This window comes from Acomys minous (genome assembly GCF_964271855.1).
Source record: "Acomys minous genome assembly, chromosome: 18".
Classification (NCBI taxonomy): Eukaryota; Metazoa; Chordata; class Mammalia; order Rodentia; family Muridae; genus Acomys; species Acomys minous.
In genome coordinates, this window is record NC_140501.1 from 68,805,591 (window position 1) to 68,832,953 (window position 27,363).

General features: G+C 37.8%; 1 protein-coding gene across 1 annotated transcript; it reads left to right on the plus strand.

The window, feature by feature from the left end:
* Positions 1 to 22,451: 22,451 nt before the first annotated feature.
* On the plus strand, positions 22,452 to 23,423 carry LOC311589522 (olfactory receptor 4K5-like; the record flags this gene model as incomplete). Its single annotated transcript, XM_084768043.1, has 1 exon — positions 22,452 to 23,423. The coding sequence occupies one exon, from the start codon at positions 22,452 to 22,454 to the stop codon at positions 23,421 to 23,423; it is 972 nt and encodes a 323-aa protein (XP_084624169.1).
* Positions 23,424 to 27,363: the final 3,940 nt, after the last annotated feature.

The window sequence follows — 27,363 nt, forward strand, 5'->3', positions numbered from 1 at the left end:
ACCCCTGAACCTTGATGAGATGGGTGTGAAAAAAACCTGCCACTCAGGGCTGGACACTCCAAAGCCTCCCACTCTCTTCACATTTTCCATTTAGATGTTTCTTTATTAATTTTCATCTAGTTCAAGAAGATTCTCTAATGGTGGCTTGTATGGGAGTGGGGCCCTGCTACTGGGTTGCTGAGGGACATGATTGAACCAATTCTAGTTTTTCAGAATGGATGTGGTCAATCAATTCTACTCTTTCAGAACTGATGTGGTTACAGGTTGATCGTCTATGTTAGACTGGGATTGATTGGAGGATATAGAGATAAAAGAACAAATGGACTGCCAACAGGCGCAGATTGCGTTTTAATCAGCACAGTGAAAATTAACAGTTTTTTTCCCCATGGGACCACGTGCATGGCACTGGGGCCTTGGGGTTTTATGAGCAAAAGAAGTTCCTGGGGTGGAAGATTCCATCAGCAGATCTGTACTCCTAGGTCTCCTGCTATCTCAAAGTCATAATTAGTAACAAATATGGGCATCCATGTGGTCTTATCAGGAGGGATAGATTTTCTCTTCAGCAAAGGGAGATTCATTAGCTTATGAGACCACACCATCCTTTGGTCTTCCATGTCAGGAGCTTCCCAGGTTCTAGGGTCCTGAAAATGGTATAATCATGTGCTCAGTTGAAGAGATCACACTGCCTCTGACTCCCTTATCAGGAACTACCTGGAGCCTGGCAGCCTCCCGGTGTACTAGTCAATGTTCCCACTCTGCTTCCTTAGCCCATCTCATAATTTTGCACCCTTAGTAGTTTAGTCTGGAGACAGCTCCCCTGACAGCCAACTCCACCCATTGACTCAGACTGATCATTTGGAGTGAACCATGGTGTGAGGGGTAATTGACTGGTCGTAATTGCAGGCCTGCACCCAACCTCTTCCAGCAGGGAAGGAAATTCTGTGCCAGTACACTTATGAAGCTTTCCTCTGGTGGGATATGTTTAATTCTTATGTGCCTGACGTTTTACAATGTCAGCATGAAAAATAGAGAGAGGGAAAAAAGAGCACTGATCTATGGGTAAAACAATATGTCATTAGAAGTTTTTATTTTAATAAAGTAAAAATCTTTTACTTTTAATAGAGTAAAAGAATCTCTGTACAAGACCAGGTTGATCATAAACTATGTTTACATTCAACGAGAAACTCTATGATCTTGTTGTTCCTAGAAATTTCCCAACTATAAGCCAGCTGGCCCTAACTGTCAGGGCCACTCTCACAGTTAACTAGAACTGCTTGTCTAGTTAAATAAAAAATAAAGACTATGTATTCCAGTGTGGACATGTTTGGTAGTAATATTACCAAAAATATATAGGCATTAATACAAACTCAGGTTATGGGTTGTGGATATAAAATTGTGGTTTTTGCTTACCCTATTTTTTGTGTCAATCTATAATATCTGGAGGCATTCTATATTTGGAAACCCACTGGCTATGCCAGCCAGGATATCAGGTAGGTAATATTCACTTTCTTTCTTGTCCTCCCAGCAATTCCTCATTCCCACCCCCGGACCCAGATCAGACCACCATATTTCCTTTAACAAGGCCACAGCTACCTTAACAAAGACACACCTCCTAACAGTGCCACTCCCTAATGACTAAGAATTCAAATATATGATCCTATGAGGCTATTCCTATTGAAACCACCACATGCAAGAAAACTAAAACAGCACCTTACATTATATTGAACTGTTAATACCACTAGGTGAGAATCAGACCACAATCACAATTTTGGAGCCAAATTTGAAGCAAACTTTATTTCATTTGGGTGCACCAGAGAGCTGGCCAGTGACTTTCTCCTAAGTCAGGTTACAGACAACATTGTGTCTGTAAAATCAAGAGGCAGTGAGAAAGTACAGAAAAATCTCAAAACAAGCAAACAAAAATCATCGTGTAGTCATTGATTAGGAAGGGTCAAGGTATTCTCAAAAACAAGCAAGGTCATGGGTTAGTGCAGGGCAGTGGAGTCAGTCAGGTTCCTCATTACCCGCTTGACTTATGTGTTCCTGTGAAATCTGTGATAGGAGACTGTCTTTATAATGTTATCAAATAGCAATGGTTCTAGCATAGTTTATCTGATAGATAATCAAGTTAGTAACACATTGGAGGGCACAGGACCCAATTATAACAAGTAGTAGAAATAATATTAGAGGAACAATCAAGGGAGAGAATCATCTTAGCTATGTTGGCCAGTCAAAATTATTTTGAAAGATTTTGTCTATTTCTTTATGTAGAGCATCAGTCAATAGTGAGGGAAATAAGAAATATTAAAAATATCCCACATTCTGGTAAATTGCTGGCAACCAAGATTGTGTTTCAGTAAGAGATAGTCTATAGTAGCTTTATTTTGTACAACTATTTTGTAGAATTCTTCTCGCTTCTCCCATTTCTTGGTTACCTTCTGCTAATATTAGTATTAGTATCAGTATTAGTAGTTTTTGAAATTAGACAGCCTAGTTTAGAAATTTAAATCTTTGTAGTCCAATAAGCCCTGGGAAGGGTAATAGAAAGATCATGGAGGCAGCAATCATAGTGGGATCTAATAGGTGTAAGGAATTATCACAGTTTTCAGGAAGAGCTCTTGTAATTCTACTAACTGATTGTAAAGATTTGATGAGTAAAACAGGTATAATATGTCCCATTCCACATAACCCTTATATCTAGCAGGAAGAACAGAATAGACATTATTTTCACATAAAAAGTCCATCCTGAGGACAATCATTTATCAACGCAGAGACAAAGCTGTTGCTTTTGAGAAATCATCACTCTAGAATTTGAATAGGATGTCAATGTTTTTTATTAATATAGTCTTTCCTTGGAATGGATACATTTATGGATATAATCTTGATTACTACAAGCATTCATCTCATTGCTATTAGATTGTGGTACTGGATATTTACCATCATATCTCAAGGACTTTCAGTCCTCAAAGACCTTTCATTTAATTTTATGAAAGCTAAATTTAAATATCTTCATATAATTAATAAGTTATTTATCCTTTAAAAAGAAATTAATTGTGGATATTATTCTTATATTTGGCCTCTCCCTATCTCTGAGGTTTGAGAATGGTCTGGCCTTCACAGCCAAGTCACTTCAATTGCTCTCTAACATAAATTGGAAACTAAGTTGTACTTATTATCCTCGAAGCTCAGGAAAGGTAGATATGATAAATAGAAATTCAAAAAGATTTTAACTAAACAAATTTTTGAGACTGGTGGTAGCTGGGTTCACCTCTTGCCTTCCATCATTATCAGGGTCCTCTGTACCCCCTACTGAGAAAAGTTTACCCCATGTGAAATAGTTCACAAGCAACAAGTCCCCATGATCCCTTGGCTACATGCCCCACCCCAACCTCTGAGGCTTCCAAAGGATTCCATTAACCTTGGATACATTTTTTCTTCAGATCCAAGCTTTTCTATCAATTGATTGCCATCTTCCTGACCACCCATTTCAGCACAGATCCTGTATTGATTCAACAGTGTGATTCTCTGGAAGCCTACTGCTGCTAAGGTTGCTGGTATTCCCACGTGGATTTATCACATAGATATGAAGAAGGTACCCAAGGAACCCACAGCAAATAAGCCCAACCCTCAGAGATAGAAAGTGAAAAGGAACACTAAAAATCAAACTTTCTAAGGCTTAACTGTCTGACATAACTTTAAATATAATGGTATTGCTTTTGGATGAGATCAGGTACATTTAGTGCGGTATGACCTAGAATGTTTTCAGCCTTGAGACTGCTTAATAAGCTCACACTTACTTGTTCTTTCTGAGCTCTGGGTTGGCTGGTTCAATTCACCTGTTCTGGCTCAAAGTCTTGTTCCAGCTGACTTATTTAATCTGACTTCTCTCTTTACCTGGACTTGCTATGTTTCCTTCCCCAGCTTGCATGACTCCACTCTTTTTAGGGCTCCTACTTGGTGGTGGTTAGGTATTCCTTCTGGTGGTGTTGGCCTATGATCATTATGTGGCCTTCTGTAAACCACTGCATTGTTTGACTGTCATGAATTGGCAGGCTTGCTTCCTCCTATTGGTTGTGTCCTGGGATGGAGGCCTTGTACATTCTATGGATCAATGTCTCTTTGTATACAGCCTTCCCTTCTGTGGTCCAAATGTCATTGGTCACTTTATCTGTGACATGTACCCATTATTAGGACTTGCATGCACTGATATGTACTTTATTGGCTTCACTGTGGGTGCCAATGATGGAGTAATATCTATTTTAGTCTTTATCACTCTCATAATCTCCTATGGAATCATATGACAATCTCAAACGATGGAAGAAGAGGTACAATATGTGCATGAAGAGAGACAGAGAGGAAAACATGACTTGATCAGGTGTTAGTTACTTATCTAGAAGCAGAATTGAAGTCAATAAATGATCAAACAAAATTTGTTTGCTCCAGGTTACCTATTTGAGATATGAACTGAGAGACAAGAAAAGACTGCTGTACCAGGCCCACATAGCAGGCATAATCTGAACCCCAGCTCCAACCATCAAGAAACAAGTTAGGGAGTTTCTGGAGTTTATGGATATTGCATCTTTTGATATCTGGGTTTACTAAAATTGCAAACACCTTGTACTTTGTTATGGCTAGGGGAAACACCCTCCTTTGGAATGTACTGAGCAACATGAGAAGACCTTTAAGAACTTTATGTACAAATGGATCTTGTGTCAGACCCAGCTTTAATTTTCCCTGAAATACAGGCCATTCCAAGAGAGTTGTGACACAAACTCTGGGTTCCTGGAAAAGATTGACAGCTTACATTTCAAAGAGATTGATTGGATCATGTAGCCCCTGGATGGCCCCTTTCTAAAGAGCCATAATAGCCAGGAAAATTCTTGTAAAAGAAGCTGATTAGTCACTATGGGACAGACTTTAACTGTAACAGCTCCACATAGGTGGAAACCCTGATGAGAGACACAACAACCAATGGATGTCAGATGCCCATTCAACTCAGTACCAAGTCCTTCTTTTAGATAAGAACCTAGATATCTGCCCCAGGAGACTGGTCCTGCACAATTGGACAGAACTGACCCAGCCTAGTCAGGCTCCACAGCCCAGCAGGGTCTCCCATGTTCACAGAAGAGGCTGGGAAGGCATGAGGGAATAGGGAAGAAGAAAACTAAACAGCCTACCCAATCTAGTGGGACTGTGCCACCACAGTTGAAAGCCTGTAAAGGACCAGGCAACAACCTAGCAACCTGCCCCAGTGGACATCCTGTACAATTGGGCAGAACTGACCCAGCCTAGCCAGGCTCCATAGCCCAGGATGGCCTCCCCATGCTCTTGGGAGAGGTGGGGAGGGCCTGAGGGGACAGGGCAGAAACTATAACCTAACTGGACTAGAGTTTCCAAAAAGCCTCAGCTGGTTTTCACACAGTCCTCCTCATTTTTAACAACCTCATCTACATATTGAAGCAAGATTATTTCATGATACTTACTGTGGAAGAGACATATCCTGGCTGAGTGCTTCACCAAAGATGATGGGAGATTTTTTGAACCCTTGAGAGAGTCTGGTCTAGGTTAGTTGTTCTGATAGCCTCAGTTCAGGGTAGGCCCATTCAAAGGCGAAGATGGGCTGACTTAATTTTGACAGGAGGATGAATAAGAATGCATCTTTTAAGTCCAATGCAGCATAAACTTTGTATTTGGTAGTAATAGGCTAAGCAAATAGTAGGAATTTGTAATATTCTGATGAGTAATTCCTACCAGTTTGTTCACTTACCTCAAGTTTTGTACTAGTCTATAGTCTTGAATTCCATGCTTTTGGAAAGCAAAAGGGGGTATTGCAGACAGACTGGAAAGAACTAAGTATGCTTACTTCAAGGAGGGACTTGGTGTGAACCTTAATCCTTTCCCTGGCTTCTGAGCTGAGACCATATTGCTTAACTTAAATAGACATAGCCCCAGATATTAGCTGCACTGTGATAGGAGGCATGTGTTTAGCCAAGCAAGAGAGATTATACTCTACCTAAACTGTAGGGATTTCCTACATCAACCACTTTGTAAAAATTCCCCTTCGGGGAATGAGTTAGACTTTTGAGGATCCTATATTGCTTATATTGCTCAGTTATTAGGCAGGTTATAGATAAAGCCTTATCAGGGCCCCCTATTTGCAACCTAGGAGTGTCTGTCGAGAATGATACTGTTGCCTGTTGTTCAAATGTCACACTCTAGTAAAGGGTAGAGATATTCAGAAACAATGATAAAAGAATGAGTCACAGTTCCTTGTCCTAGGTTAACAGTATGGTTAGTGGTCCATTTATATTATTTAATATCCCCTGCTGCCCATTATATGTCTATTTGGTAAGTAATGTGTCCTAGGGCTCCCATAATAACAAATCAGTAGCCACCATGTCCACCAGAAAATTTACAGTTCGTCTGCCAATGGTGATAGTTACTATTGGCTCCTGGGAGGCTAGTTTGAAGGATCCTTGATCTTGATAATCATCCATAGCTAGAGGATTAGTTTGGGTTTGGGGGGCTATCTGTTTCTACTGTGGGCATTCATTCTTCCAGTGACCCATTTCTTTGTAAAAGATGCATTGGTCCCTGGGTAAAGATTTCCTCTATTTATTATGGGCTACATGGGCAGAACTGAAAGTGGATGGAGCTTGTAGTACAGACATTGTGGTCTGCTCTATCTTCTTTGCCAAAAAATCTTCTTTGCTATCTCTGTTGTCAAACACATTCTGGTCTATTTCTAATAGTTCTGGCCTGTTCTTTCCTGCAAACACATCTAATGTTTGTATCTTTCTACATGTTCCAGAACCTAACTGAGTAACAAAGGCCAGGTTAACCATTTTGAGATTTCCCAGGTCTTCTGGATCTGTAGGTATGTGTAACTGATAGTTGTTCCAGGAATGCTCAAGGAGACTTATCTGGGTCCTGTTCACATTTGCTACCTTAGGTTAGTGAGCCTTCAGGCTACCTATTCATCCCTTTTAACAGAATCTTTTTGTAGTGCTCTAGTTTCCTTTTTGTTTTAGTCCCATTGGGGTCACTGTTTTGGAAAAGAATGGTCAATTGCCTGTTGCCTTCTCTGGTCATCAATCACTGAAGCTATTCTGGGAAGTGCTTCAGCTGCTTTTTTGAGAATCCATTGCTTCTCTTCAGTAGTGAAGAGGGTATGGACAATTTGACTACTGATACTCTGTTGGAACCCATCCCTGTGTGTCAGGGAGGAGGGAGTTTCATAACAGTAGATGTGAGTCTTTTCAGATCCCAGGAGATGCTTCAGTAGGGAGAGGAGTGGACATGAGAAGAAGGATGCTCCTGAGGATCCAACACTTTTGGTTTCTCCTTCTTCCCACTCCTGCTTTCTCCCTAAGCACAACTTGGCTACCCAGCTGACTGAGGGCAGAGCAAAGACAAAGGAGCACTGTGAGAAGGTGGATGGGAACAGAGTACCAGAGAACAGGGCCTCAATCCAAGGGAGGATGAGTTTGGTTCTCCCGCCAACACAATATAGAAAACATCTCTAACCCACCAGCTCCACACAGAGGAATCCTGAGTCCAGGGTCCAAAGGGGAAGGAAGATGATGATGGGCAGAAGCAAGGAATGTGAGAGCAGGCTCAGGAGTGGAGGCAATAGAGACTTCTTACTATATCTGTAATGGAGAATGAGACATACAGATAAAAATTGTCAGAAAACAATAAAAGAGTCAGGAGGGCTATATGAGACTCCTTTGTGGGTGTAGATAAGAGTAAACACAGGGAGGCAGGGAGGAGCTGGAGGCAAGAACACAGAGGGAGGTAGGAAAGAAATGGGTGACAGGGTAGGGATTGAAGCAGATGTAGAGGCAGAGTGGGGAAGATGTGAAGTAGACAGAAGGGCAGAGTGAGGCTGTGATGGTACGGACTGAGATGGAGAAGGCGAAGGTTGCATTGAGGAAGATAACAGGAGTTTAAAGAAATGGAGGGAGGAAGGAATTCTTCCTCCTATGAATCTTGCAGAACAGCTTCCAGAGTGGGTTTGTGTGTCTCTGCTGCTGGCCTTTTAAAGTTCATCTGCTGACAATCAGGACTTGGCCACTTGGCCCATTCTGGACCACACAAACCTTCATCTAGGAAGGTGGGTTGGAAGTCGCTGTAGCCAAAGGAACAATAGATACAATGTGATCTGTGTGGCCTGGATTACAGAGCTTGATATTCACCACACACCAGGCTATATGAGAATTTAAAAGTTCCCTCAGGGTCCAGTTGACTCTGAATGTAGGCCATTCAGTTTCGTGGAGCATTTGGAGGTGACTCTTGGTGAAAGGATAATCATAATCATCTTTGGGGTGAAGTTGGTCAAAATTCTTCAGAACACAGGCTAGAAGGCTGTTAGACTTCATTGTCTTAATACCCTTTCTGTCCATCCATTCAATCTCCCCAAGTCCAAGATAAACTAATTAACAGAGAACACAGAAAGTACAAGAGATGGAAACAGTAGGAATGAAACTAGAGGCAAGACATACAAAGAAAAGACAAACAAGAAATAAAACTGGACCAAAAACCTCAGGTGGGATGTGCAATGGCTCACTCTTTGCCTTGGGCAGGGGAGATTTGGTTCTCATCAGATTCCTTCTAATCCCTGATCTAGATCCAAGCAGAACCAGATATAACTTGTTTGGGGAGTCTTCTATATATGCTTGCTGCTTTTCTCAGCATAACAATTTCTTGTTATGGCCCATTAAACTGAAACCATGCTTCAAAGCCTTGGAACATCTCAAGGTGTGCATCTTCTGAGGCAGTCCCTCGGTCCTTGTAGTTCCAGAGTGAAGGACCAGCTTTAGAATTTGGGTAGGTGATCTTATCTCACTGGGGCCTCCAGAAAATGGTAATCCTACTGGGAGAAAATAAGACCACTAAACAATTTTTTAGGAAGCAAGCTTTATTTTATTTGGCTACAGCGGATAGCTGGTCAGTGCCTGCCTCCTAATGAATTAGAGTGAGCTGTGCAGAATCTGTTTCTCAGAGTTTGCTCATTCTTCTTTTAAGGAGTAAAATCATGAGTAGTTGCAAAGCAGGTTTAGAGAAACAAGACAATGGGGCAGTTAGAAAGTACAAAAAAAATCTCAAAAAGAAAAAAAAAAGAGAAAAAAAACCAAAACAAAAAACAAAACCAAGAGTCATTATGTGGTCACTGATTTGGGAGGGGAATCAGTGTGTTCTCAAAAATAAGTCAAAGTCATGGGCTGTAGTAGGCCAGGTTTAATAAAACAGAAACTTAAGAAAAGAAACTCAACCCTTAGAATAAATGAAAGTATATTATTTATGTATTTATTTATTTATTTTGAGACAGGGCTTTTCTGTGTAACTGAGCCCTGCCTAACTTGGACTCACTTTGTTGATCAGGCTGATCTCAAACTCACAGAAGTCCACATGCCTCTCCCTCACGAGTTCTCGGTCTTAAAGACATGTGCCACCATGCCTGGCAGAAGCTTGTTTTTAACAATACAACAAAATTGCTCCTACCTTCAAAATGGAGTCAGGTTTCTCAGGAGCACCACAGGTTAAAGTTTGCTATTGATCACAGAAGAAACAACAAAATTTACAAATTTCTTTGAATGACTCACTACTGAATAAATAAAGGGATCAAGGAAGAAATTATAACCTTTTAAGAACTGAGTGAAAATGAAAACACAGCATACCCAAATGAATGGGACACAGTAAAGGTAGGTTCATACCAGTAAGTGCCTACATTAAAAAGAAGAAGATATTTCATATAAGCAACTTAAAAGCACACTTGAAAGGTCTACAACAAACAGAAGAAATCATACCCAAAAAGGAGTACACAACAAGAAATAATCAAACTCAGGGCTGAAATTAATGAAATAAAATCAAAGCAAACAAAGCAATGAAAGTATTAATGAAACAAAGACTTGCATTTTAAGGGGGGCAGAGGGAGAATCAGTATACTAAAAGATGGAAAAAGGTTATAAATTAGTAAAATTCAAGATGAAAAGGAAGTAATAACAACAGGCATAGAAAATAATTCATAAAATCATAAAGACATGCTTTAAAAATCTGTACCCAAATTAGAAAGCCTAAAAGAAATGGATAAATGTCTTGAGATAGATTATTTACCAAAGTTAAATCAAGATTGGATAAGCAATTTAAACAGACACATATACCCCAATAAAACATAAGCAGTCATCCTGGGCCAGATGGAATCAAAGGCTAAATTCTATTAAACTTTCAAAGATGAAGTAATGTTGATGTTCCTCAAGGTGTCCTAATATTAAGAACAGAAGAAATTTTGCCTAATTTTTTTTACAAGACCATAGTTACTCTGATACTAAAGCACATAAAGACTCAATAAAGAAAATTATAGACCATTTTATCTTACAAACATAGAATGGAAAAATTTTCGATAAAATACTTTCAAACCTAGTTCAAGAACACCTCATCACACAACATCAAGTAAGATGCATTTAAGAGATACAAGGTTAGTTCAATATATGAATAAAAACCCAAAGCATTTCTACTAAAATCAGGAACAAGACAAGCTTGCCCACTTTTTCCATATCTACCTGAAATCTTAGCTAGAGCAATAACACAACTGAATGATATCAAGGGCAACCTTGCAGAAAACATCTTTCCTATTCTCATGAGTCTAAAATTCTGAATGAAAATCAATATCTACAATGTTTCAGCTCTATCAACTTAAAACATCTATCTAAACCTAAAAACATCTTAACCCCTAAACAACTAAGCTTAAAAGATGCTTTCTGTAAAGTTGCCAAATACAATTAACCAAAGAAACTTAAATGTAACAAACTGTATAATTCCTGATTGTTTTGTGGTTCTTCTTGCTGCATGTAGTTTTTTAAATTTATGTGTAATAATATAAATGTACATGACAAAATAAAATAAAATCTTTTAAAAAAGATATAAAGGAGATAGAAATTGGAAATAAAGGACTCTGGGCTGAGCACTGGACGTTGTTTGGAAGAGTTTGGGGTGGGGAGAATGAAAGGACTTGGAGGGTTCAGGAGCTCCTCAGGGAGACTATCAAGGCTGGCAGATCTGGACGCAGGGAGACCTGCACAAAGTGATGCACCAACCAAGGACAATGCACTCAGAGAACCTAGACCCCCATGTTCAGATGTAGCTGGTGTGTGTGTGTGTGTGTGTGTGTGTGTGTGTGTGTGTGTGTGTGTTGATCATGGGGGGGGGAGAACTGCCTCAAACATGAACTCTGCTGCCTGCAATTGTATCATTGAACCTTGGTAGGGTAGCCTGTGGGCACACAGAGGAAGCGGATGAAGGCATCTTGATGAGACCTGATAGGCTGTGGTCAGATGATGGAAGAGTCATCTTTCCTTTCCTCATTGCTACCAGAGTTCTAGGGAAGGGGAATAGGACAGAAGATGGAGGGAGGGTGGGAATGAGAAGACAGAATTGATGGAGTAACAATTGGAATACAATGATATACAAATGACAAATGGACTGAGAGGGAAATAGGAAAATAACAGTTTTCATAATAGCTACCTCAGAATAAAATATCTTAGGGTACCTCTAATCAACCAAGTGAAAGACTAGTGTAATGAAACTTTAAAGAAATTGATGCAGCTATCAGAAACTGCTCAAGGATCTGTACTATCAATATAGTGAAAATGGCCCTATGGCAAAGGACAATCTATAGACTCAGTGCAATGCCCATCAAGATTCCAACATAATTGAAATTGAAAAAAAAAACTTTTACCTGAATTTGGAAACACTGAAAAAAAAAAACAGAATAGTTACAACAATCCTGATGTGTGGAGAGCAGGGACTGACTCTTACATAAACTCTTGTGCCCCCTTTTTGACCGCTTCCCTTTGGTGGGGAGGCCTGGTGTCACTCACAGGAAGGGTAAGCAGGCTAGCTGGATGTGACCTGATAGGCTGTGATTATATGGTGGGGGAGGAGGTCCCTGTTAATGCCTGGCTGCTGCTCTGAAGAGGTCTAGAGTAGGGTCTCTGGCATTGGATGTGAATGCCCTTCCAGTTTGCTTTATCTCTTGGGTCACCAGAGCTGATGGCTCAGGCAACTGATCAGGATTAAAAGAAGGAAGAAGAAAGGGAGCCCAAGGTTTCTTTTCTAGGAACTGGGTGTGCTGCGGCTGAGGAGGAGAACATAAAGTGAACACAATTTTCTTATGGCTGAGACTATAAATGTGGCTTCTAGGTAGAAACTTCATGGAGGTCATAAAAGAAGGCTCTTTGATCTGTAGATACCTCTTTGTGGATATTTCCAGTAAGCTAATGTAAACTTAGGCATGTTAATCCTAAAAGGCTGGTGGGAAAGCCCTGAGTCTGCTAACTTATTTGCAAAATTACAAGGAAATAAGAAATAAGAGAGAGATAGAAAATAAACCACTCACACACATATACATTCAAGAAAAAGGTGGATGAAGTCAGGCATCTTAACTTCCACTGAAGTTTCAATGCTGTTTATTGTTGGTCACCGCTCTATTCTTATACTTCTGAGAAAAGGGAATTACCTCATAGCCAAAAAAGGGCAAATAATCATGAAAACAGATGAATTCTAAAATACAGCAGGTTACATGTTTTAAATCTAAACCTTTCTTATCTAATTATTCATTACATAAGTTCACAGTGAGTTCAGAGTGACAAGGCCTAAAATCTACAAGAATATATGACTTATCAATTAGGACGGACCTAACTATACATTATCCAGCTATCCTTAGTTCATAATCAGTTCAAGACAATAATTTTCTCTTTCTTTCATTCTAAGAAACAGAGTAAATCCAGACATCTCCAGGTAGCCACATTCCATCTTAGATTCATGGGAAGTTTAAACAAACTTGAGTATATTTATGGTGAAATATCAGGACTCATGGTGCCATCTGGAGTGTGGGCTTATCTGAAGCCACAAATTTGCCACGAGGCTATCCATAATGAGACATAGGGAGGTCTACAAAGGTATTTTTGCAGCCATGAACTCTCTAAATTGTTTTAGAAGATCTAAAACAATTTAACCTTTAAAACTATTTGAATCAAATCAGGAATTACATAATCAGGATTAATTCAGCTGAATAAAAAACAGTAAGTACAACTTCAGCAAAATCCTATACGAAGTTTGCTCAATTAGAGCTGGTCAATACCCAGAAAGTAACAGTTCACACCAATGCTGGATGTTTTTTCATTTTGGTGTTTTGAGACAGGGTTTCTCTGTGTAACCTTGGCTTTCCTGGACTTGCTTTGTAGACCAAGCTGGCCTTAAACTCACAGTGATCCACCTGCCTCTGACTCCCTGGGTACTGGGAATAGAGGAATGGACCACCATGCCCAGATCTAATGCCAGATTTTAAGAGAGATGCAGCAGTGCACAATTGACAGGGTAGTCAGAGGTTGGAAGCAATTTTGGGGTGCATCACAGTACAGATCTTGCAAAATACTGGCTTTCTTCCAGATATCTCTTATGCCTACTGAACTTCCTCAAATCAATGGCTCCTGATAGTGTGCCAGAGGCTGGAAGCAGTTCTGGGGTGCATCACGGTACAAACCTTGTGAATACCAGATGTAATATAGTTATACAGAAGAATATTACTCATTTGTTAATGAGTAATGAAATTTGTAGGTTACAGAATAGAGCTAGAAAAAGAATCATCCTGGATAAGGTAAACCTGACCACAAAATACTAGTCATGTATTTATTCACTTATATATGGATTTTAAAGTATAACTCTTTGGTATATAGGCTAAAGTCTATATCACTACACAGGTTAGACTGTAAGGGACCAAACAGAAAGAAAGGTCTCTGAAGGAAGGGGAAATAGAATAGTTATGGATGGATGAGTTGCTGGACTGGATTAGGAGGCTCAAATGGAGAGAGGAAGAAAGAGAGGCTAAGGGAGGAATTCTGAGGAGGGATATCTGGGCCATTTGAAGAATGATATGGAAACCTAATATAGTAGAAGTGTCTTAAAATACATGCACACACACACACACACACACACACACACACACACACACACACACACACACATATATATATTTAGAATCACCAAATAATGGGGAAGACAAAGCCCCAACAAAAGATTTCTTGGCACTCAGTGAAAAACCTCCAGTGCCAGAAACGGATTACATTTATTTGAGTTGATACATAAGGGGGTTACATAGAAACCCCTATGCCATCCAGGTCATTGTGAAGGCTATCGCTTGTCCTCCACAAACTGATAGTAATGTTCTATTGCTAAGACAAAACCTACATATCTCAACTGAACACAGAGAAGTTGAGCTGGTGCCTACCTAGTACCGGTTTCTCCGGTATTCATGGCACTAGAAGGTATTGTACACAGTATCAGAAGAGAGAGGTAACCACCAACAAAGCTACAAAAACGTGTGACCTACATTGGTTACCTGCCCGAAAAATACAGTGGTGAAATAGAGGCACAAAACTTTTGGGAGTGACTATCTTCTATCTGACTGGAATCAAGACCCACTTCATGAGATGTAACCAATGCCTGACACTGTCCAGGTGGCAGAGAACCTGAGACTAAATAGGCCATGGACCTAGGGGAAAACCAAATACTTTTCTGATAACAAAATGTAACAATAAAATGACCCCTTAGCAGCACTGTATGAGTTGATGATAGATCAGTGAATTGCTTGGCCATCATCAGAGAAGTTTCTTCTTGCAATAGACATGAACAAATACAGAGATCTGCAGCTGGACAATGTGAACAGAGTGAAAGACCTTGGGATATTGTTCTAAATGGGATGTCTCCATCCAATCCCTTCCCTCGGGGCTCAGGGCACTATGGGGAAGAAGAAGTAATAAAATTATAAGAGCCAGTGGGGATGGACCACACCAATTACACAAGGCCTTCTTGAAACAAGAAGACTGATGCACACACGATTTCGTAGAGATGATATCAGTATGCACAGGGCCCTATACAGATCGGAACCAGATGGGGTTCTGTGTTGAAAGAGAAAGTGGAAAGAGCCTCCATTCCTAGCCCAGAAGTTATCTTCAACTGATAAACACTCTCAGTGGAAAAATTAGTTTTCTTCAAAGGATTACTTGGTATACAAACCATACTTAAAAGCAGATCCTCTGTCCAGCAGTCGATGGCCAACACAGAATGAGCTCAATGGTCGTATTAAAGGTTTTTGATTCTTTGTTTGTGTTACATAGTGCTTTGTGTATTTTTGCTTTTTTTTTTTTTAAAAAAGACATTTATTTATTATGTATACAGTGCACATTAGATCACATTATAGACGGTTGTGAGCCACCATGTTGAACTCAGGACCTTTGGAAGAGCAGTCAGTGCTCTTAATCTCTAAGCCATCTCTCCAGGCGCTGTATTTTTGCTTTTTAATCTATGACTTCTGACTTTGTATTTTAATGAGTTTTCTGTGTGTACAAGTGTGTGTGTCTCAACATCTGCATGTGTTTCTTGTGCTTTTGTTTTTGCTTGCTTATTTTTATCTTATCATTTTTCTTTCCCATAGTGCTCTGAGCCCCGAGGGGAGGGACTTGATGGGGACATCCCATTTATAACGATATTCCAATGTCTTTCACTCTGTTCACGTTTGTCCAGTTGTAGCTCTCTGTATTTGTTCATGTCTGTTGCAGAAAGAAGCTTCTCTGATGATGGCCAAGCAAGACACTGATCTATCATCAACTCATATAGTGTTGCTAAGGGGTAATTTTATTTTTTTCCTATTTTGATTAAAAATTTTTATTTTATAATTAATTAATTATTATTATTTATATTCCCATTTATATCCTGATGAGAAAGGAAAATAAGAGTTTGGACTTGGTAGGCACAAGGAGAGGATATAGGAAGAGTTGGGGGAATGAAAACAATAATCAGAGGTGGTAAGCAATTTCACATAATCAGGGTTTTCAGACACAATGGGGTTGATGCACATAGTAACTCACAGAAACCATGACAGCATGCACGTAGCCTACACAAGTTCAGAGCAGACAGAATCCTGGCACAGAGCAGAAGTAGGCACAAAGCCTCATCTCTAGCCAGGAAGTTATTTGAAATTGATAGCTGGTGGGAGAGAAAATAACTCAATTGTTTTCAATGGAGTGACACTGGGCACATCAACCACACTCCAGGCCAGGCCCCCTGCTCAGGAAGAGTTGGCCAACACAAATGATACTCTATGGGTTTTCTACAGGGATTGTAGTTTGATTTGTTTTTTTATTTCTTTTTTTAATTTAATTTAATTTTTTATTTTTATTTTTATTAATTTATTCTTGTTACATCTCAATGGTTATCCCATCCCTTGTATCTTCCCATTCTTCCCTCCTTCCCATTTTCCCCTTATTCCCCTCCCCTATGACTGTTCCTGAGGGGGATTACCTCCCCCTGTATATGCTCATAGGGTATCAAGTCTCTTCTTGGTAACCTGCTATCCTTCCTTTGAGTGCCACCAGCTTACCATCTCTGGCTCTTTCTGCTGCCACCTCTGGTCCCTGAGCCTTGATGGGAGGATTGTGATGGAGGCATCCCACTTAGGGATGAGGAGTCCATGGTCTCTCACATTCTATTAGAGTTCTCTAAGGAAGAGAACTGTTATATGTATCCTATATAATTACATACTGTTATGTACAGCATATATATATATATATATGACATATAATGGGACATACATACATACATACATACATACATACATACATACATGCGGGATTTATCTGAGTGGTTTACAGACTCTGGTCTGAAAAGGACAACAATTGCTGTTGGCCTATGTTCCTCTCCTAAAGGAAGGCTAATGATCTAAGAGTTGTTTAGTTCACAAGACTAGATGTCTCAGCATTCCCAATCTGATGCTGGAGTCCCAGGGAGGTCCTAGGGGGCTATCAATTTTCATCCCATGTTGGAATCTCAAGTAGGTTCTAACACCAGGGAAGGAATAGGTCAGGATGCATCAAATTGTCAGTGAGAGCGAGGGCAAGCAGGAAGAAAGCACACACTTCCTTATCCCATGTCCTTGTATATGGGCTGCTACCAGATTATATGAGACCAGAATTAGGGTGAGACTTTGACCTTGGATAGTCCAACCAAGAAAAACGTCTCTCAGTGCACACAGCTATTTGAGTTTCAGTTGTTTCCAAATGTGGTCAAGTTGACAACCAAGGTTAGCCTCCCATGCTCTGTACATTGTCTCTGTACTAATTACCATCTGATATAAGATGAAGCTTCTCTGGGAAGTGTGGAGTGATCGTCAGATCTAAGGATGTAACAATGTATCATTAGCAGTTGTTTTATTGCCATGTTCATTTAGCAAGATAACAGTAAGGTTTCCCCTAGAGTCTAGGACCTATCTATCAGGTCTTTTTTTTTCTTATTTTTTTCTTTCAGGTCTTTTAAGGACATTCTAGTAAAATGCTGAAGACTTGAAAGAAGATGGATTAAAAAAAATAGATCTTGAGACAAAAGGACCAATTTTGGTTGTCTAGGTTAGTAATTTCCAAATGTCAAAACAATGCCAACTGACAGATTTGTTTAAAAGGCAAAGCACATATGCATGTGAACATACACACACACACACACACACACACACACACACACACACACACACACACACACCCTAACTCTCCTAAACCTGTCCATGGACTCTTACTCTGGCCTACTTCATTACTTACTGAGTTAGATTCTCTGAATGGAGCTCATGAGTAGCTCTCTATAATAAATATCCCATGTAATTTGAAAAAAAGAAAACAATAATCAGAATATATTGTATGAAAAGACTATTTTAAGTAAAAAAATGTCTAAAAATAAAAACTAACATTACAAAAGGATATAAAATTTTATGGAGACATTATGCAATCTATTTGTTTAAATCATTTTATATAATAAGAATAGAATAAAATAAAATAAAAATAACTGAATTAACATTGCATATAAATTTTCATTTTATATTCATTTTAATTTCCAGCACTTTAAAACAGGAAAAATAATCTCATACAAAAATTGAGAGCTAAAGTAATTTTCTCAATTGGCAATTCTTACTGCTAGAATTTAAAATAAAAGACAATGTTCTCTTTTTTCTAATCACTTAATCTTTCTTTTATGTCTCCACATGCTGAAGAAGTATCAAGAACACAATATATTTTTCTATCTTCAAGGAAATGTTATTTTCATTTAGAATAAAGAATGCATTTTTCTACATAGTTCACCTTGAGTAATAATTCCAATTGCATAGAGTTCACAAAAGTCACTTTACTCCATACATTTGCCCCATAGCTAAAAGAACATCCACTTTTGTCTTATGCTCCAGTGCTCATTTAATTGCCTGCAATGAAGGATGTAATTTACTTTGTTGCAATGAGAATGTGTTGTGGAAATGTAGTAATAACCCCCATTGGAAGATAAGCCTTGGCTATCCAGTCTCAAAAGCCTCAAGTGGTCACTTAACTAAACTTATGCACTTTTCCACTTTTATAAAAGAAATGGGTGCCTATAAATATCATTAATTGAAAGAAATTAAACTCACATATTTTAAAAAAATGAAGAATACACTTTGCCTCTCTGATGTGTGTTACAACAGGTAAGATATTCTTGACAAAAATATGCTTAGGGTGTGTCCAATTACATAGTGTATTATTAAAATGTACCTTAAGAGGATTTTAAAAAGAGGAAAATATAATCAGAAAGGAGTAAGCTAGTGTGAAGATGTTCATGTCTGCATTTCAGCATTCTTTGGATGATCTGTGAGACCTTATGTAAAGTTGGTGGAGAAAGTAGGAAAAACTATGAGTGCCTTTTGAAACTGTTTCTGTCACCTCAGTAAACAAAGTAAGCAAGCATTTGAGTCAAAAGTGAGAAGAGAAAGGGGAAAGGAGAAGGAGAGAGGAGAAAGGGAGGGAGGGAGGGAGGGAGAGAGAGAGAGAGAGAGAGAGAGAGAGAGAGAGAGAGAGAGAGAATCATTAGAATGTTGGAATGGTAAACACCAAGTTTGGTAATAGGCACTTTTGTAGTTATAGTAGTTTTGCATGAACAATTTGTTTGACTTTGTGCATTAATTAGATAAAATTATGTTTTGCTCTGTAGAAGTGGAGTGAATTTTATTTTTAAAATTGTATTTAATTATTTTATCACACATTAAAAACTTTGTTACCAAAATATGGTTTGCTTCTGTTACAACAAACCGTTTCCTCTACTTTATAATTCATTGTAATTATCTTATTCTCTTACCATTTTTAGTTGGTTATTGTCACATGTCAGTCATTTCTCTGTGACTTTTATCCTCAAATAATAAACTACTCCTGATGCATATAAGAGTAAAGCTTGTGCAGAGCATGAATTGCTTGCTTGAATTTCCAGAACATATACTATATAATATTTTGTGCATAGAAAATGAGAGTATAAAAAATTGAATATTAGAAGATAGAAAAGATGAAGTGAATATATTCTATTTGATACTAAAATTAATTTATGAAAACTTTAAATCAAGTATATCTCTATATCTAGTCCTGAAGGCAGCATATACAAATACAAAATTGAGGAAACTCTTAACTTTATGGAAAATTACATGAACAGTAAACTCTTTTACCTTTGAGTAAATACAAAATGTGTGGCAAGAAATATCCTGTAGTCATATCAAGAAAAAGATACTGTCACTTTGCTTCTGGAAATTATATTAGAGGAACTGATATATAAAAAAATGAATAAAACTTTGTGAAGCTTAATTAATGATAAATAGTCTGGTCAAGCTATACATATGTTCATAACTGTCATTCTAAGGAAATCGGGTTTTTTTCTTTTTCTTTTACAATTTAAGTCATGATGGAATACTATTAGGAAGAGAAGGTTTATTATTGAGTTTAAATGATTATTAATACTTTTTGGGAGAGGGTGAATTGACAAGAGAAGTAGTGAATTCAAATCTTAGGTGCCTATTTAACATTTACATACACAAAATGTTCAGGACCATGTTTGAAATACTGGGATATGTTGCAAAGGTAGAGGATGCAATGAAATTTGATGGCACAGAAACAAATGCCAATGTAAGAGAAGAGATGAAAAAGAACCAAAGGGAAAAAAATAATAGCACAAGCAGGGCAAAAATGAAAATGCAAGAAATATACAGAGAAGAGCTCCTGGAGGAGAGCCGAGGGGCTTGGAAACTCAGTGGCCATCTACTATAGGATGCTTCCCCGAATGCAGGAAGCTGATGGGAAACATCCTGAAAGGAAGTCAGGCAAAGTTTCACTGCCAGTTCTCACACAGTTGTAATCACTAGGTCTTTGATGGTACATGATGAAGTCACTTCTCTCACTAAGGCATAGCTGGATGTCAAAAATCCAAGAAACTTAAAAATTAATTGGATAGGAAGCATACATGCACCCAAGTAAGTTACTTTAAAAAAGGGGTGGGAGTATTACGAAAAAAAAACTCAGTGAAACATATTTGAAACATTTAAGGAAGAATTACTTTAAATTTTTATAATTTTAAATAATTTTTACTTCTAGTTCTTATCAGTCAGACTGAGTAGTTTGCTGGTAGATATAAAACTAGAACTATAAGCTGAAGATGGGTTAACTCTTTTATTTTTGTCTTAGATCCTTTTCTTGTCCAAGTGGATATTTGCAACGTATGAAGACATTTTTGGTTGTGACAACTGGAGAATAAGTGTGACTGACATTTCTGCATAATGTCAAGGATGCTTCAGAATTCTGCTCTGTCTCAGCATCGTTGTCTGTAACAGAGAATCACTCGATCCCAAATGTTTGTAGTGCCAACCCTATGAGACAAGTAAGGGAACTCTGAGTGGGTTGAAAGATTATTCTGATTGTAGTCAAGGTATTTTTTTTTTTTTTAGGAATACGGGAAGTTTGTACATTCTCTATGAAAAACAATTCTGAAATAGTTTAGCTATCCTTTTGGTGCTTGCAAAGACATAGATTGAATGATTCATAGAGGAGCAAGCACAAAGTCCTTAGTTCGATCTTAAGAATCAAAATTAAAAAAAGAAAAAAAGAAAAAAAAGTCAGTATGGTGTTTCACACTTTAATTCCGCTGATAGGGAGGCAGAACAAGACCGATCTCTGAGGCTTCATGGTCAACCACTATAGCCTACTTGGTGAGTTATAGGGCAGTGAGAAATACACACACACACACACACACACACACACACACACACACACACACACACACACATGCTTGCACACACCAAAACTAACGCTTACAGAAACCACTAGTTAGTGAGCAAAGATAAATTTTATAGGTAAATGAAATGGAAATGTGGGAAGTATTCACAGATAATAGAGTAAAAACACATTTGGATAAACTAAGTAATAATGTCATTTATGAATCATTTGAAGTTAGTAATTGACAAATATGTTAAAGGTATAGGTCAAGAAAATTGTTATTAAGCATGTCTTCTTATTAAGAATCATCTAAAATGTATAAAACTCTTGGCACAATAGTTGGACATTTTTCTTATATCTCCTGTTATAGAATTTTTAATGTACTAAGAAGACCATTGTAATGCAATCATTCCTATAATAGAATGCCATGCATTATCGTACTTAAACTATGCTACTTTCTGTAAAGTAGGTACACATTTTTTAATATAAAGAGTTAATAAAAGAAAAGTATTAGCTTAAATTAACCAGCATTGCTTTACATAACGAAATTACTATAAAGTTCCCTATACCCTTTAGAGAGTTAAATCAAAGGTACACTCAAGACTTCAGTAAAATTAGTGGTAGAAACTGACCATAGATACATGTTTTTTTCTCATTCTAGAAAATGTCTTTGGGTTGTGAACCATTCCTCCCAACTTCTGGTCTTTCAGTCTTGTAGTTCTCTGGTCTTGTTATCATGGGTCGGCATGTGAATGAACTGTTTACTTGTATGTAACTGATAAGCCTGCTCAGAATATAAAAGTTTCTACTGATGTTGATGAAAGTTTTTATTAGTTCATTAAGTTTTTTGAACAATGTACTTTTTTTTTTATCATATTCACTTCCTCCCCCAAGTCCTTCCAGATCTACTCTCCTTCCCTACGCAGCTCTACTTTGTGCTCTTTTCTCTTCAACCCATCAAATCCAATTCACACCATTCACATATTCCTGAATATGTGTCCTTCCATTGGAGCATGATGCGCTTATTGGAGGCTACAAAGTTAAGGAAAGCTGACCTCATCCTTTCCTCATAGCTATTAATTGCCACTAGTGCCTCTATTATGTGTCTGATGTTATGCTCATCTCTCCTTTCCTGATAAAAATTTTAAGCATTATTTAGACACTCTTATAAGCTCCTTCTGTTTAGATTTGTTGGCATGGTTCTTTAAATGTTTGATATTTAAATTTGGTATTTAGTATGTATGATTTATGCTAGAGGTCTCACAGTCCTTTGCATTAAAATATTGTTTTTAGAGTTCTAATCTCTCTTTATTTCCTCTTCTTTTAGGTTGTTTTGGTGCAAGTCTGTAGCCTGAATTCATGGATAGGACCAATTATTCAGTGGTGTCTGAGTTTGTTTTGCTTGGGCTGTCCAGTTCTCGGGAACTTCAGTTTTTCTTCTTTGTTTTCTTCTCTGCATTGTACATTGTCATCATATTAGGAAACCTTCTCATCATCATAGCGGTGACTTCTGACAGCAGCCTACACTCCCCCATGTATTTCCTCCTGGGCAACCTTTCTTTTTTTGACATTTGTCAGGCTTCCTTTGCTACACCTAAAATGATTGCAGACTTTCTGAGTGATCACAAGATTATATCCTTCAATGGTTGCATAGCCCAAATTTTTTTCATTCACCTCTTTACAGGAGGGGAGATGGTGATCCTGGTCTCCATGGCCTATGACAGATACGTGGCCATATGTAAGCCTCTACATTATACGATCATCATGAACCAAAATACATGTGTTGTCTTCGTGGTAATCTCCTGGGCTGTGGGCTTGGTCCATACATTGAGCCAGTTATCATTTACTGTAAACCTTGCATTTTGTGGACCCAATGAAGTAGACAGCTTTTTTTGTGACCTTCCTCGTGTGGTCAAATTGGCCTGTATTGACTCCTACATTACTGAAATACTGATTGTGGTAAACAGTGGGATTCTCTCTTTAAGCACGTTCTCTCTCTTGGTGAGCTCCTATGTCCTAATTCTTGTCACAGTTTGGTTCAAGTCTTCTGCTGCCATGGCCAAGGCATTTTCTACACTGGCTGCTCACATCATGGTAGTAGTATTATTCTTTGGACCTTGCATCTTCATCTATGTGTGGCCTTTTACTACCTATCCTGTGGATAAAATTCTTGCTATATTTTATACAGTTTTCACTCCCATCCTAAACCCCATTATTTATACACTAAGAAATAGAGATATGAAAGCTGTCATGGGAAAAATTGCAGCCCATTACCTCAGACCACCCAAAATTTCTGAAATGCAGTTAGTAGCAAAGATTTCCCTTTATTGAAATAAAACTCAAATTATTCAAATCACATGTCTACCTTTAAATATTTTCAAACCTAAACAGTGGTGTAAATAAGAAAGATAACAGAAAAGATTTATGGCTATTAGCATGAGTTTCCTAGTTGTTACCTAAGCAAAAGTTAAGTATCTTCTCCAAAGAAAATCGTAATGTATATTTGATTAATAATGGAAGAAATAAGGAAATTTCCAGAGTGTTATATATACACTAATTGTTTTGGCAATAGGTAATTGTGAATATTATACAAAAAGTTAATAAAGGCCCACTTCTTTGTAGGGAATAAATTTAGAAATTTTTATCTTATTAGTTTTTTTAGAGAAGTTTTTACATTTTTGAACATACAATATATTTAAGACTCTAAGGTTTAATTTTCTAAAATTTAGTGGTTAGCCAATCTACTGGTTTGTCATAAGTTTATGATAAGGGAAATGCTCCCAGAATGTCAATTAACCCTAAACCAAATAATTTTCCTGTAATCACACCTTAGTATATGGGATGTTATACAATCAAAAGCTTATATTTCAGTTTTTCTTGTACTGTGCTCTTTAATAAGTTAGATTCGTTTGCATTTTAAATCATAAGTGATAGGAAATCATGGAGAATCTAGATTGCAATTTGTACATCAGCTTTTAAGTCTTGAAATAAATAGCTTTACAACTCTACATCTGGACCAAATACAATTTCTTAGGGAGAATTTAACAATTAGTAAAAACGCTAATGCTAAACATGTATCAATTTGGTGGTTTGGACCACACAGAAAGTTTCTTTCCAAGGCTTCAGAAATAATCATAGGATTTATTAATGTTGGTTTAAGTCATTTTTATATTTAATTTCCAAATATTTTAGTACATAAATGACAAATAGACTACCATGAGCATCAGTCTTTCTTGTGTGCATAGAATAAAACTAATAATGATTTTCTTTGTTGTTTAATATTTTTATCTTTGAAACTACAGTTAGGATTTTCAAAGACTAATAGGTACTAATTAAAGGAATTAGTACTCCTGTAGTTAGATTTGGAGAATAAAAAAATGGATTAGAGAGCTCTAAATTTCTTCCATCCTTATAATTTTTTACATGTTCTTATATTACTTGCAACCGAACAAGTTATATTTTTAGTTTCTTATTTATGTGCAAAAATCACTTTTGTATGAATGTATGTAGGTATGTATGCATGTATGTATGTATGTATGTATGTATGTATGTATGAAATTTAGTTTTGAAATGTCTTTCTTTATTTTTATTTTTTCTGTGTGTTTTTTTTTTTGAGACAGAGTTTCTTTGTGTAGCCTTGGCTGTCCTGGACTTGCTCTGCAGTCCAGGCTGTCCTTGAACTTACAGAGATGCACCTGCCTCTTTCTCCTTGAGTGCTGAGATTATAAATGTGGGCCACTGTGCCTGGCTTGGAATGTGGTTTTAAATAATTGTAGATATGGAGGAATTAAAAATTGATAGTAAACTGGGCACGGTGGGTCTCTGTGGTTTTGATGCCAGCCTGGACTAAAAAGTGAGTCCAGGACAACCAAGGCTACAGACAGAGAGACAGAGAGGTGGGGGAACCTGTCTATAAATGCACCCTCCTCTCAAAAAAGAAAAGAATTGATAGTAACTGGGAGAGGAAGAATCAGTCATCTACAAAGGTGCAACACTTTATGGGCTGACCACATTTCAGTGGAAACCCACACAGTCAAGAGTATATGAGTAGCACCAACTATACTATGTACTTGTGTGTGTATTTTCTATTTTCAAATGATATGATAATCTTTATTCACAAATATTAATGTTCTCAAAATTGAATGATATGTGTAATAACTCTATTTTCTATTTAATAAGAATGTACTTTGTTCACTTTAATAACAACAGTTATAAAAATCAATTTTTCTTTTATACCTAAACTTCTAGAGGTAAAAGTAAAAACTGATTTCTTCTTGCACTTAATTCATTTTTGGAGGAGACTCTATAAGCATCTACTTTATTAAAACAGATGATCTCTGACTATATTGAAATTTTTTATACTTTCCCCCGTTTCCTTAAAATAGATTTTTCTTATACAATGTACCCTGATGACTGTCTCCTCTCCCCTGACTCTTCCTAGTTCCTTCCCATCTACCCTCCCACCTGGTTTCTCTCCTTTTATCTCCCTCTCCGTGTGTTTTAAATGAAAAAAAAAACCTGGATAAGTAGATCTATACAAAGCTGGTTAGGCCGATATGCCGAAAACGTTTTGAATAAAAATTTCAAAGAACTAACAAAAATAAGGTGTTTTAAAAGTCTTTGAGATGCCACACTCAACATCTCCACCTACCCAGCTCCCAAACTTTCTTCTTCAGACTCTACCCATTGACTTTGTCTGAACCTTTCTTCTATTTATCCTCCCAATCTGGTAGCTCTAGCCCAGGCTCATGCAGTACCATGGCTCATTCAGGTCATCCATGACCTTGTCTCAGCAATCTGTTGGATACTCCCATGGCAACATGACAATTGCTTATATGGAATGAAGTCAGGTGGACAGAAAGGACCGGACATGTGTAAAGGTTGTACCTCCTGGTGTAAGCCGGGACTGTGTGGGTCGATACGGTTGGGAATATAGGTGGATTTGGCAATAGAGGGGCCCATGGTTTATGGGACAGGCTATGTGTGTCATGGTATATGCCCAAAGGACTCAACATTTTATTCCATAGATATTTGTGCATCAAAGTTCACTGCTGTTCTATTCACAAAACTGAAGAAATAGAAATAACATAAATGGTATTCAATGATCAAATTGATGATAAAAATATGGTGCTGTACACTATGAAATGCTATTTGGGTGTAAGGAAATAGGAAATCATAAACATTTTAGTTAAATGGATGGAACTAGAGAAGATCATATTGAATGAAGTAACAGAGACTTGGAAAAATTACTATTGCTGTTCACTTTGGTTGTCACCCAGAAGTTGAACGTAAATCTCTATTGCTGAAGACATCATGTATTTCAGGTGCAAAACCCAGAGGATCCAGCTAGAACTGACCTGACTTGCCTTCTCACTGAAGCCTAGCTTTCACAGTATTAGAAGTTACCACACAAGCTTCCAAAGGAAGGAAGTAACCTTAACTTTGGAAGTAACTAACTTCCAAAATAGTTTTAACTAGCTGTTATGCCTGTGAATCACAAGGATCTTCATGCATAATAATAATGTAAGGGTACAGTAATAGCATGCATATTTTGGTGCATAATTTGGTGCAACAACAGCTCTCTAATTGAACTTAATGCCACTCACAAAGGGGGAATGAAGTTTGGCATGCCAGGACTTGTAAAGTCATACAGAACTTGGAGAAGAACCAACAGCCATTACTTTACTATACCAGAACAAACCCTAACTATATTCTAAATATTTGTCATAACCCACAGATAAGTGTATTTCCCATACCTCAAGGAAACTTTTCTTTGCAATGGACAAAGAACATTGCAGAAAACCACAACCAATCAAATATCAAAACTGTGCAGCCTAATCCCAAGGGATACATCCTCAAAATAATTCTTATGTCTAATGCTCAAGGACCATTGCTGAAGATGGAGTGGAAAGTTTTTAAGAGCCATAATGTCAAGGAGCTTGCTATAGATTTTGCCTCTTTGTCATGTCAGAGCTACATCCATACAATCTTGCCAGCATGCCTGGATAAATATCAAGAGACCTGGTAATGTAGATTGGGAAGCATCCAAGAGACCTCTACCTTATACAAAAAACTATAGGTAACTAAGGCATACTAAGAATTGCAGAAATGGTCTTTTCCAGGGAAGAATACATCAATAATGTGTGTAAATTCCTAAATATGCATACATATTTGTATATATAAAATATTTGCATTTAGCAACAGATTAATGGAAAAATGAATTTCATGAATTTGAAAGAGATCAAAAAGAAATATATGGAGGTTTGTAGAT